General features: G+C 40.8%; 1 protein-coding gene across 1 annotated transcript in view; it reads right to left on the bottom strand.

The window, feature by feature from the left end:
* Nucleotides 1–13,380, bottom strand: part of TM9SF3 (transmembrane 9 superfamily member 3) — a 51,079-nt gene that overhangs the window by 6,555 nt on the left and 31,144 nt on the right. The window contains exons 5-10 of the mRNA XM_018564471.1: nucleotides 10,622–10,699; nucleotides 9,091–9,222; nucleotides 6,638–6,804; nucleotides 5,065–5,159; nucleotides 2,825–2,955; nucleotides 578–717 (exon numbers count right to left, since the gene is read on the bottom strand). Coding sequence (XP_018419973.1) covers nucleotides 578–717; nucleotides 2,825–2,955; nucleotides 5,065–5,159; nucleotides 6,638–6,804; nucleotides 9,091–9,222; nucleotides 10,622–10,699 — 743 coding nt within the window. The remainder of the gene's footprint in view (nucleotides 1–577; nucleotides 718–2,824; nucleotides 2,956–5,064; nucleotides 5,160–6,637; nucleotides 6,805–9,090; nucleotides 9,223–10,621; nucleotides 10,700–13,380) is intronic.

Genomic DNA, 13,380 nt, shown 5'->3' with positions numbered 1-13,380 from the left:
GAACCCCCCCCCCCCCCCCAAAAAAAAAGTATGGGCGCTACCATTGATGAAAATACAGGAGCTCCCATTGTTGACTTGTTTTAGAGGTACAAATTCCAGGTGCATCATCCTCGTCATTCTGTGTCTGCATTAACACTTGGTGAGTTGCGGGCCCTGAACAAGCATGCAAGTGTGAAAGTCCAACTTCACTGCCTAGGTAATTTATCTGATCAATGACACACTAAATAGTGGATAAGAATAAAGAAGAAAGTTCCATATGAAAACCACCACTGCTGACCTTCTAAAAACAGTAGTAGATGCTGGAAATAGCAGCATTATTGCTCTCTAAGCAGAAAAAAAAAGTGAGCAATGGCAGCTCTGTTACTCATTTCCTAAAAGTTGCTCCTCACCCAAGAATACATGTTCAGTTTGTCTATGTCCCCCAGGCATTTATTTCTTCTTACATTTTGAATACGTGGATTTCTTTAAAGCAGGGGTCCACAAAGTAACAAACCTATAACAGTTCTGATTAAGGGGTGCAACAATATTCTAGATTTGTTAAAATCCTTTAGCTGCTTTTGTGTTGATAAAATCTTACCACTTTTTCTCTGGGATGGGTCGCGGAACTGCATTGACACGACAGGGGAAGTTGGGCTGTCCTGCCAAATTTCGACCAAGTATTGTTCCCACTAGGTTCAATGGAAGGATCACAAAGAAACAAATGCAGCATACAGCAACCTAGGACAGCAAAGTCACATGAATTACTAAGCAGTCATTCACAGTGAGATCAGGGCTACATTCATTCCAGGGGCACGCTGTACATTTCCGGTGGATCAATCACTGACAGCTACAGAGATTACCCTGCTCTTTCACTGTCACTGAATGGGTCTGCTGCCAATTACACCCACAAAATGTGTGAAGAGCATAAAAAAAAAAAACATGAACAATTGTCTGAAATAGTGGCAACACTTATGTATCCTGTTATTTTTTGATAAAGCATGGTTTAGGAATTGCAGCATCATCAGCTCCCTACTGCCACAATGTTAAAACATTCTCTGAGAGAGAATGCTTGTAAATTATTTGGTTAGGGAAGAGGGAAAGTCTTGATTTCCCTCTAAACTCCATAATGTTCTCTGCATACTATTGTTGTATATGCTAAATTTAAAGCTGGCATGTAACTTTTCTGAGGTCTTTCATTTGCAGTCAGTGAAAGTGGCTTCCAAGAATAAAATTTAGCAATCTGCAGCACTGTCTCTAAATTAAAAACATAAAAAGGACAAACTAATTGAATCTCAGAAAAATATTTTGTATAGGAATGAAAAGAAGATTCAACAGACCTAGAGAGGCATTTCCAATCCTGGTGCAGAAATTCTCACACGTTACACTTCGAATATAAACTGTATCTAACAAGTCAGAGCGGGCTTAATTTGTAAGCAGAGTGCCCATACACAATTACCTTGGACGGCATCCAGACATGTAAAATGCAGAGCTTAAGTTATGCCTTTCTTAGAAAAGGCAAATCCTTGGGTGACCCCAGTTAACATGCAAAGCAAAGCATGGTGCTTAGGTTGGACATGAAGTTGTGTACTTAAATGAAGAGAGGGATTAAGCGGAGCCACAGAACCAAAATGCAATCTTTAATGCAGGTGGAATGCCCTGATGTCAGCATTCCTGAAGCATGAATCAGATTACTACTAAGAAATGAAATATCGGTAAAACGCATGTTCAGCACATGTAAAAAAATTAGCTTCAGAACTTTGACAGGACAAGGGATTTGTGCTGGTATTATACTGAAGAAATGAAGATCCCCTACCACTCCAGTATGAAATGTGGATATAAAAACAAAAGATTTAAATCATCATATTCTGTGAACAGCACCATGTGTGCAAACATTCATTTCATTATTAATATGTGAATTCTTATAAAAGGAGTGCTGAACACGTACATTGGTGACCTTTCCAAACTTCTGTTTGAAAGTAATGAATCCATTATCACCTTTTACAATAGGCATAGAAGCTGCAGTGCACTTCCCATAAACCATCAAATGCTTATATAGAGTTATCAGCTCAGCAGTGTCATCTAGTGACACGACACCAGATTACAGAATAAGGCATGTTCCCAAATTGTAAGCAATCCAGAATAGCAAAACTGCCTGGCTCTAGTTCTAAAAACTTTGTTTTAGGATGTGATTAAGAACATAATATTGAGCATACCAAGCAAAATGAATCAACCCCAAATTATGACATGTATGCGACCACAAAAAACTCAAGCTGTACATCTCTACAGGAGTCTAAAAGCCAAAAAAATGGGAAGTTCACAATAAAAATTGAGTAAACTAATGTGATTTAAATTACTACTAGCGGTCAGTGAGCCACAGGACCAATTTTGCCGTTTCCCACTTCCAGCAGCTGATGTGGGGGGTCTGGATATCTTTAGCAAAAATGTATCTATATTGCACTCCCTTATCCCGGTTTATTGCTGGTGTTATAAATAAAACAAAGAATAATTTACTGTCCATATAAATGTGTTATTACCCATTTCAGCATTTTTTTTTTTTAATCGCTCATCTTGTAAATAGTATTCCAATACTAACAGATCTGTAATGTGACTGGATGGCTTTGACATAACTGGAGACCTCATCAGATGTAAAGACAAAAGTAAATCAATAACTGAAATGAAATGCACAAACCTCTCCTATGTCTCGCTTCTGCTACATGCAGTTACAAATATATAAAGCCCAATGTGACTGTGCCTTTAAAAGATAAATTAAAAAGCACACTGTAGAGCTAGCATGAACTTTGGTTTACACACCGGTGACAGCACCTTTAAAAATCTGCTTACTTACCATTGTTCCAAACGGGATTGCTCTGGAAGCATGATAATACATGGCAATGAAGTTGATGAAGAATGCTGTCCCACAAACCATTGCTGGGATTAGGAAAGCTCCAATGAACATTTGCTTTATCCACCGTCGACCTACAATGAAAGAATTGGAGCTGTGAGACCAGCAATTCACTAGCTACGCTAGATTACATTTAGCAGGTAGTGAAATGCAGAGTTTTCCCTCTTTGCTAGTCAAATGTGTTTTTGCTCTAAAATTGACAAAAGAGTGGGACAGTGCAAAAGATAACAGGGTAGGAAAGCACTGCAGGCTTGTAAATTGGCACAGAGGTTCAAGCTGGTAGATCTCTCAACACCAACAAGAACTACTTGTTTTTACGCTAATCATCACAGTGCAGGCATCCACAGGAATCTCCTCCTTAACTTAGCCAACCCACAGAGAAAAAAAATCCTATTTCCTCCACAGAGGGGGTGCTGGGTGCTCAAGCCCACAGAGATTTTCCCATTTTTGCAGAAATCGGTTTGCTATAGGAGCCCTTTTGAAGCCTGGAATCATTGCTAACATGGTCTGGTTAACCCCTATGTAGTTTGCTTGTCAAAATGAATGTTTAATGACTTGCTTCTATGGGGTTGTGCATGCTCACCCTTACTAAGGTCAAATGAAATAATCATGTTCCACCACAAACTATTTCATTAATCAATATTGCAGCTACTGATAGAAATGCCCATCAGGTAACCCAATTATGTAAATTGAAAGAAGAAAAAATAAAAGTACAGGGAGACTACGGTTGTACATATTAAATTATCTACAAATTCAACACTACGATCAGATGTTTGGGTAAATTGTATTTACAACCCCATATTATTTTGACCACAATAATCCAACTAAATACTGAAATATCCATACCATTTCTAAAATTGGCAAAGTGCTACAGGCAGATAGTAAATTGTGCACAGCCCCTGTAAAAAGGATCTCCACTACTGTATAAAATAAGAAATTATATCTTTGTGTAGGAACACGGGCAGCAATCCACTTCTAAGTCTCAAAAAAACCTAGAGCTGCAAACTCAGTTTTCTCCTTGGCCTTGAAGAAAATTCTGAGAGTGCAGTTTGTCGATTTAAATAGAACTTCAGCCAAAGACTGACATTTCTTAGAAGAACTTGAAAAAAATGAGAGTGCGGTCCTGTTACTTACAAAAAGGGTTCAAACTTCTGGGAGTCCAAAGCTTTACTACATAGAGCTGTAAGAATGACTTGAGCAGGGTTATATTTTATATGGGTGATGAGCAGGGCTTGAAAATTTTGGGGTGTCTCACCAGTCAGCATGACTGGACTATAGCCTTCCAATTTATGTTCACATTTCTTGGGGACAGATAGAGCTTTTTTTTGGTGGTATTCAATCACCACTGGGGTTTTTATGTTTTACTATATAATTGGCCATAGGCGACACTTTAAACACTGATCAGTTTAGTATTATTATCAGTGATTAATGGCCCTAAAATTATTGCTCACACTCAGACGTTCGCAGCCATATGTAACACAAAAAGCGTTTTCGCACGTAGGCACTCCCGACGCATGTTTGCATGTGTATGTGGGGGGACTTTAAAAAAAAAAGTTAGTGGTTTTTTGTATGCTTCTTTAATTTTTTTATTATTATTATTACATTTAACTTTATTGCTATCACATGGGGGCTAAGAAGCTCCCTATGCGATAGCCCATTTATATGACAGGTCCTCTTTATGGAGACATCAGGGGTCACCTAGGGACCCCCAGAGAAGCAGCTGAAGCCAAGGTCTGCTTCAGCAGCTTCTCACCGGCATCTGTAGCTGGGAATGACAGCAGAATGCAGAAGTGATGTAATATACATCACTTCCTGCATTCAGGGACTGGAGGGGAGGTCAGAGGGAGATTGTGTACCAATCTCCCGTCACAGAGCAGCCGTGCCGGTCCTGGCTGCACCGGGCACAGCGTATCTCGGGGCCGGCAGTGACATCGGTGGCTGAGGGGGTAAAACCGCAGCTAATACAAGTGATCGGGCGTCTCTAGAGATGCCCGATCGTTTGAATGTAAACCTCCCGGTCGGCCGTTTAATTACCCCTGGCCGGCCGGGAAGCTACTCGTCCGGCTCCGGCGTCCTCTGGATTTTTCAAGCCCTGGTGATTAGGGATAGAAATGGTGCATCTAAAAATAACCATGACAAAAGAAAAAACACACAGGCTGTGACAAAATACAGAAAGCCTTTACCTCCTTGTCTAGCATAGAGACTTCCTCCAAAGTAACCATTGACTGGGGATGTGGCAGCATAAACAAATATTGCAGTACTGAGCATTGATCCTCTCCTAGAAGAAAACCAAATTAAAAATAAAAGGATGTCATACACATATGCGAGAAAAACTGATTCATACGTACAAGTAGTAACACTGCATTGCTGTACATTGTGGACATTAAATTGATTAAAGTGATATATATAGTGAGTAGCTACCAATATAAAATGGGTGCTACAGAATGTAAAATGCACACAACAAGCGCTAAATAAATTAGGGATCTGAAGTCTCCTTAGAAGAACTCGTCTTGCATTTGTCAGTGGTGAAGAGGATCAGAATCCACAAACAAGGTACAAACGATGACAAACAGGCACAACATAAAACATTTTTACTGATGACATTCTAACATCAGAATGTGCCAACAACAATGTAGCATTACCCCGGGTCTTGTCTGTTTTGTTGTTTAGCAGTAGCAGCTATTGATATATTATAAAGGAACAAAGGAGGATGATCACATAGGTGACACTTTCAACCATTTTAACACTAAAACAAGGTCCATACTGTATCTTAATTAGCCAGAAAAGCCTAATCTGTGTGCCACTCTGATCAGAGTTTCACTTGGTTACAGCAATGCTCCACTCTCATTGGACAGGGAAAGGTTAGGGACAGATGGGGCGCTTAGTCGTGGAGTACTGTAACAAAGTACCCACCTCTGACCTAACCCTTCAGCCAGCCTAAGAGTGCCTAAGCAGCCAGCAAGTGCAATGTCACTAGACAGAAAAATTAAATATGGGCTGGGAAAGCTCTGGAAAAAAGGAATATCAAGCTCAGAGAGAGGAAAGGCTCTTTTGGACCGAATTTTTTTTTATTAAACACCTTGTTATGCCTGCCTTTTTATTTAATAAGTGCTCCTGCAAAGTTGCCATAATTAAAAAAGGATTTGTAAGGTATCACTATGTGCCTGCATAAACAATAATCACCAAAAATACAAGTAAAAATACTTCACGGGATATTCAAGTGCAATTTACAGGCTCCAGTAGCTAGGCAAATGCAAAGTGCTTTTAGGTGCATTACACTTCAAGCCTAGCTCAGTTTTAAATGCTTCCAAGATCTTTCTGAATTAATAAACAAGTTTCGCATTTTTAATGTCAAAGTATTGAAAGACCAGTTCAAACATAAGCCCGTGTACACAGACCCTAAAGGACAAGTCCACCCCAAACTGAAATCTCAAGCTGTATTCACAAAAGAAAGCATCTGGGAAACACATGCAAAGCTCTGGTGCCACCTTCTTGCCTGACTTAAAAACAGAAGATGCCGGCCGGGCTGAATGACTTCACTTGGGTGAGATATCAGGGACAACTTAACTGAGATCTCATGACTTTTGGCGATACTGTTCCGCAACAAACTGCCAGCATTTAACCAAAGTTGTGAAACCTGTTTTGGGTAAAATAAATGAAGCTTGGGAAATCTTCACTTATTGTGGTGAACTTGCCAGAAAGGTGGTCAATTTTACTGAAGATAAAGTGTAAAAAAAAAAAAAAGATCCTACTCACTCTGTGTACAGGTCTTCAACCATGGCCACAAGAATTACGATAAGAGAAACTGAGAAGATCTGAAATCCTGACCCGATAAGTGAGGAGAACATAAGAGGGTGACTGGAAGGTCTGAAAACATCCCCATGGACCTGTTTCCAGCCATACTCATCCCCTAGATCACGATCCTACATAAGAAGGAAAAAGGCATTTAAAAATGCAGACAAGATATAACATTTAAAATGCATTCCATATCACAAGCTGCTCAAATATAGAATGTTTCAATGGATAGAAACAAAACATTTCCTAGCAATGTAAACTGCCTCCTTAACCCTTTTGTAACCAGACGGCTTTGAAGCCTAGAGACCAAATTAAGCAATCGGTACGTATAGATTAACTTGACTATAAGCTTTATAACTAGTTTGCATATCTAAATGTTTACATTAGTTTAAAGTTGACCTTGCAGTGCAGTGCCAGGTCTGCATATATCACCTGCTGACAGTAGGTAAAAACATTCCCCCTAAAGTAAAAGATTTTATACTCACCTTATACTTGCATCCCACCGTGGTGCCTAGACAATGATGACAGTACGGTCTTTCTGGTGAGATCCTGGGAAATACAGAGAAGCCCAAATCTCACAAGAGGCGGCTCTTGCAAGGGACTGGAGTGTCTTGTAAGATCTAAGCTGCTCTGCATTGCCTAGACATCGTCTTGGAAGGATGATGATGTCACATGCAGCTATGCAGAAGATGGAGTAATGCAAGTATAAAATCTAACTTTTTACTTTTAGATCATCATAGGCAGGCGATTTATACAAGGGAAGGGGTCCAGGACAGTTTATGCTGACCTTTTATTGTACTACAAAGTCTACTCTAAGGCTATGTTCACACTATGCCTGGGCCAGACCCGGAGCAGACCTGCAAACACAGTGCATTTTTACAGCGATTTTGCAGCGTTCTAGTGCCGTTTGTTTTTTAGATTAAAATGGGCTTTCAGGTGCAGTCCAGTGCATTTGTATGTGTTTTTGAAGCGTTTCCATGCATTCCAGATCAGAGAAAATGAGACAAGCAATATTTTTTTTGTCTGGACCAGAACGACCTGCGCTGGTGTGAAGAGCCCAGAAATACCATAGGGATGCTTTTTTGGTCCGGGAAAAAACTGTTCAGGTCTGGACATGATCCGTACATGCCCTAAAGACATATAAGGCTTTTGCTCAACTGTTTTATTAACAAATGTTTTTTTAAATTATTATTATAGGCTGACAAATGCACAAAAATGGAAAAGAAAATGTATTTTATTTGAAAATGACAGTATAAAAACAGAACCTGCCGCCATTTTAAGCCTGCAATGGCAATCTTATTTTGTGAATGAAGCCTCTAGCCTGCATGTGGTATCCATTGCATAACTGTGATCACATGATGGGAAACCATTCTGATTACTAAGCAGGACAGTTAGTGATAGTCAGATCTGACAGGTAGCAGCTGTACAAAGTGTTCCCTTTGGGGAATGCCAATTCACAAAAAGCAGACATGAAGGTGTTTAAGACATTGCCACTTAAAAGGAGCAGCAAACCTCTGCAGGTATGGAACACAAGCACCTAGAGGTGCCTGCAAATACCTGCAGCAGCCTCCTAAATGCTCTAATGCTGAATGCCAGAGTGATCTGACAGGAAAAGTTTCAACACTTTTGCACAGTAACAGATCTAGGTGCTAAGCTCCACTCACACCACTTTGATGGACAGCCTCACTGGCCAACAGGAATATGTAGATGACAGGAAGGATTGGGTTTCAACACTATCAGGAATGGCCAAAGCTTTGCCTGTCAAATTGGCAAAGGATCGGGGTCTGACCAAAGGTCTTTGGAAGGTTGCTAAAAGTACACGCAGGTACTTTTAGGGCACTGCATTTTATACCTACAGCGGTTTGCCCCCTTCCTTCAGAGACAGATTTTATTTATTAGCGGCAACATTTAGGCAGCGCTTTTATATAGCAGCAACACTTTAGGCAGTGCTTTACATACTGCACCTTCACCTCAGTCCCTGCCCTCCAGGAGCTTGAAATCTATCATGCATACACACACTACTGACAATTTTTCTTCAGACAGGAGCCAGTTAACCTACCAGCATGTCTTGCGGGATTGAGTGGAAACTGGAGTACTCAGCTTCCAGTAACACAAGTTTCCTTGGCCTTTAAAATGTAAACAAACCGCGGGAGAACTAAGTGTCTTCATCAAAGTGTGCCCTGGGAATAACCATGTATGAGCAGTAACTAGGTTCTTCCTTTCATTCCAAACTTGATTGGTAGCTATGTGCAATTACAATTCTTCCTTCTACTACTATGGCAAATAAAACTCCTTCACCAATTTAAAACAGACTTAGACTCTAAGAATACTAATGATGGACATATGTAAAATAGTAAGACTTCCATGCAGTTTGCCATTGTGTACCAGTCGAAGTACAAAGACAAAGCTCTTACCATGTCATCCATTTCCTCCTCTTTGCTGTATCGGGCATAATCTTTCCTGAGGGTTCTCATAAGAATCATAGATACCAATCCCACCAAAAATATAACCATCATGAAAGAATTGAAGATTGAAAACCAGTGTATCTAGGGGGGGAAAAAAACCAACACCAAGATAAATACCAAAAGAAAGTAAGCATATGTATATAAATAAAATAAACCATGCAAATGATCAATTCATGCTTACAAATAACACTGCAGAGTACACATTAAGGCATTTTGTTTTAAGTTTTGGAAATAGAAAGGACGGGATTAGATCATGTCAGTAGTCTTGATGCATAGCTTGAGAGGATGTCCTTTCACTTCCTATTCCAGGGACAACACTGTTAGGAGATATGGCGGAGAGCCAATCTCTACAAAAGCAGACAGCAACATACATTGAAAAGAAAAATAAATAAATAACTGGAGCTAAAATTTAAAGTTAAACGAGGATGTTTAAATATTAACCCTTGCAGTGAGGCTACCCCTGCAGTGCAAGGGTTAACCACTCGTTATGTCCAGGGGCAAAAAAAAATAAAGAAGAAATACTCACCTGGCTTCTAGACTGGTCTCTGCTGCCTCCTCTTCGCTGGGCTTTGGCAGGCTAAGGACCCGTAACGTCATCATGCCTAATACAGGTCTATTAGACATGAAGATGCGGTGGGACATACCACAGCCAAAGCGGAGAAAAGTGAGCAGTCACAGGACTGCGGATCGGGTGAGTATTTCTTCTTTATTTTCACCCCAAAAGGAAAACTAGCAGTTAACCCTTGCAGCGCCGGGGTAACCCCACAGCAAGGATATTAAAAATCCCTGGAGTTCTTTAAGAAGAATTCAACATGTATGGCCCCTGTATTTAATTAGGATAAATGTGCCATAAAAGCCATGTACTAAATTGATAACCACACGCTAGACTACATAAAAACGTAAACAAAAGGTATGACTAGTAACACAAAGGCCACGTGTTAGTGTGTTACACTAGTAACAAAGGCCGTGTTCATAGTTTGCATTTGCGGAGTCAGTTTCTACTGTCCTGAGTCTAAAGGTGCCCATACCCTGCACGATTATCGTACGATAATCGTATGCGATCGGTTTTTCGTACGATAATCGAGCAGTGTGAACGGAGACGTGCAACCGTTTCTACTGTACGGTCGCACGTCTTCTGTCGAACCAGCATGTTCGAAAACCAGCCGGGAATCGTACGATACGCTGGTTAGAACGGTGCTCGGAAGATAAATGCTGAACGGGCCGGTGTGCGCACGCGCACACTGCCCGTTCAGCATTGCGGTCATCGGAAGCCCGCCCCTCAGGGGGGTGGGCTTGCGATGATCGAGAGTGCGATCTGCCTGTCCAAGATAGGCAGATCGTACGTTTTTTTAATCCCTTTACAACCATCGCAAGACTAAAGTCTTGCGATGGTTGTAGAGTGTATGGCCACCTTAAGGCACATACAAAAACAAAGTTTAGGAGGAGTGTAATAGAATATGGTGATTTCGGAGGGCCTTACCCTGTGCTGGAAAAATGAAGGGTCAAGGTATTTATCAAATCGATCTTCAAACCGAACATCAGATTTCTTCCATTTAACCTAAAAGAAGATATTCCGGATTAATCAGATTTGTGAAGATTGCATAGATGAAAGAATGACAAATGTTACAAAATATTCATGATGTTCACAAGCTAACCTACTAGAAAACATGCTTACGTATTCCAGGTAATAAATGCTATATACATTATACTATCAACCCAAACTGGTTTCCCTTTACTTATATGGTTGTTGAGGTATGCAGCTGCAGAGCACAAAAAGGTTATTCTAAGCCCCAATCGGGCAAACAGCTATGCTTTACTATCCACAAAATAGAGACCCGTGTACTAATAAATGGGAAATGATTGGATTTGGCAAACATCTCACCCAGTATTCCTGGGGGTATCGGGGGTTCATCTCATTAATTTGCTAAACTTATATAAAATCAGAAAATTTGAATAGGGTATTTCCAGCTTTGTGGAAAATGAGCCAAGGAATGGTTTCATCTTCTGTAACTCAGGTTACTTTCAGTAATGTACATCAACACACTTGGTCAATGGCTCAGTCATACGTTTTTGCAAGCTGACAGGTTCAGGGGATATCCTCTTTATACTTCCTTTATTACATGCTTGTTCCAGGGCAGCAACTCTGTAAGCAGTAAAGTTAAGACCAGGGTGACAGGCCTAGAGCATGCCACTCCAAAAAGGAGTTTGAAAAGCCAATTTAAACTGGTGACGTTTATACCAACACAGAGGATTGGAAGAAGTCTTTGGAGTGTATTTCCATTTGTGCTGTCAAAGTAAAGAAAACCCCTCTATATGTGTTATGTTTCCATTTGCACAGCATACCTAAAGATTTATTTATTTTTTAACTATATATTTTTTAGCTTTTAGTTTTTTTGGAGCAGGCATTTGGGCAGACTGCAGCTACACTTTGGGGCAGCTACTCTGAACAATTTTAAAAGGGAGAGTGGAGGGTCACAGTGGGGGCAGACTCGGGTGCCTCTCATTAACACACAAAGCAGAACACAAGGCATGTCTGAGATCCTTAACCCTTTGTTAGGACACAGCTAAAATCTAGTTTACAACTAATAAGATCTGCCAGCACAGTGCAGAGTTATTTATGGTAAACATGACCACCCCAGCCCCCACATTAAAGAAAAACCATGGGGTAACCTTTATTTCCCGTAGTTCTCTTTACGAACATCCTCCCGTGACCCAAAACTCTGTATATAGCAGGCTATTACCCGCTATGTGCGGAAAGCACCGCAGCCGGGACGGATCCCGACAATATTGTGGAGATCCACACCGTTGGCTGATTGACAGCTGGCTCAGCCTATCTAGAGGCAGAGCCAGCTATGCCCGCCCTCTCCCCCATCTGTCCCTCCAGTCAGAGCTGGAGGAGGGGGGAATCCCTCTGCAGGAAGATGATCGATAAGTGAGCAAGCAGCAATATGTGTTTGCCCACTTGCTGATCAATACAGCTGACGTTACAGTTTCAATGTCACACGTCGGCTCTAACTTTTGGGGATGAGTGTAATTCACTCACCCCATGGTTCTCCTTTAAAGCGTTCCTTTACCCAGATCTTTAAAATAACAACAAATACACCTTTAGAAATTTTTAATGATGACAATCTACAAAACAGATACTTCTAAATAATTGCCAGCTTTGTATTCTTTGCATACCTTATTTCTCCTTTCTTCCCCAGCCTTCTGGCAGTGGCTTTTTTAACTAAGGGCAGATTACTAGATCTCCCTTTACTTCCTGGAACTCTGGCACATGTGACTAGGACATGTGACCATGCCCATCATCTCGGGGGAGGAAAATGCCTTTCCCTGAGATCTCATGAGATTACAGATGAGATTTCCCAGCAATCCCCTGCTGATGTAACCTTCCCAAGATGCAATGCTTTGGCACATTACATCATTTATGCCAGAAGTGGACCAGGAAGTAGATACTCTATTTGTAAGTAAATGAAAGCGCTTTTAAATGCCCAACCGAAGAAATCCCATGATTTTCAATGACCCTGGTTCACACCTGAGCAGGAAAACGCCAAATGCCCGAAAAGGCACATGAGCTTCTTTGGGCAGATAAAAGCCCCAAGTAAGGAAATGCCCAAAAACACGCGGCAGAAGCATGTTGCACATTTTCGTGAGCGTTTTTGCACGTTTAAATGCATGTTTTTCCATTGCACGCAAGGTTTTATGAGCTGCCAGTCAAAACGAGCGTCTTCATGTACGTGCGGTGAAATGCGTATTAAAAATGTTCATAATGCGCAAATAACCGCATGCTGCGAACGTGAGTCCCCATAGACTCAATAGGAAAAAGGGGCAAATTGCGCTGATCTGCCCCAAAAAAAACCCTCATGTACTTTTTCCAGCTACAGGCTTGTGTTGAGGTTTTCAGTGCTCACAAATACGAGCCACAAATGCCGGTGGTGTAAACGGGGACTGACTTTGTGTTACTTTTACCTATTCACATAACATAACTTATAAAAAATAAATATTGCTGCTCACCTTTTACTTACTCTTTTCTGAAAACTCCAAAACTGAATTTTTCTTATTCCCTTTAATGTAAAGTGGACCTTTACCCCTTTTTACTAAAAATCACTGCAGCATGCAGCTCTGCATGCTGATTTAAAATCATATTACATTCATTAGTTAAACAAACCTGTTTTTTCACTGCTCAAAAACTCCTATTCGTTAACCAGGCCTAAGGCTCCATTCACACATCGCGTTTGCGGT

Source organism: Nanorana parkeri, unplaced genomic scaffold, assembly GCF_000935625.1.
Source record: "Nanorana parkeri isolate BGI_ZX_2015 unplaced genomic scaffold, ASM93562v1 scaffold753, whole genome shotgun sequence".
Taxonomy (NCBI): domain Eukaryota; kingdom Metazoa; phylum Chordata; class Amphibia; order Anura; family Dicroglossidae; genus Nanorana; species Nanorana parkeri.
This window is presented reverse-complemented; position numbering and strand designations above follow the sequence as displayed.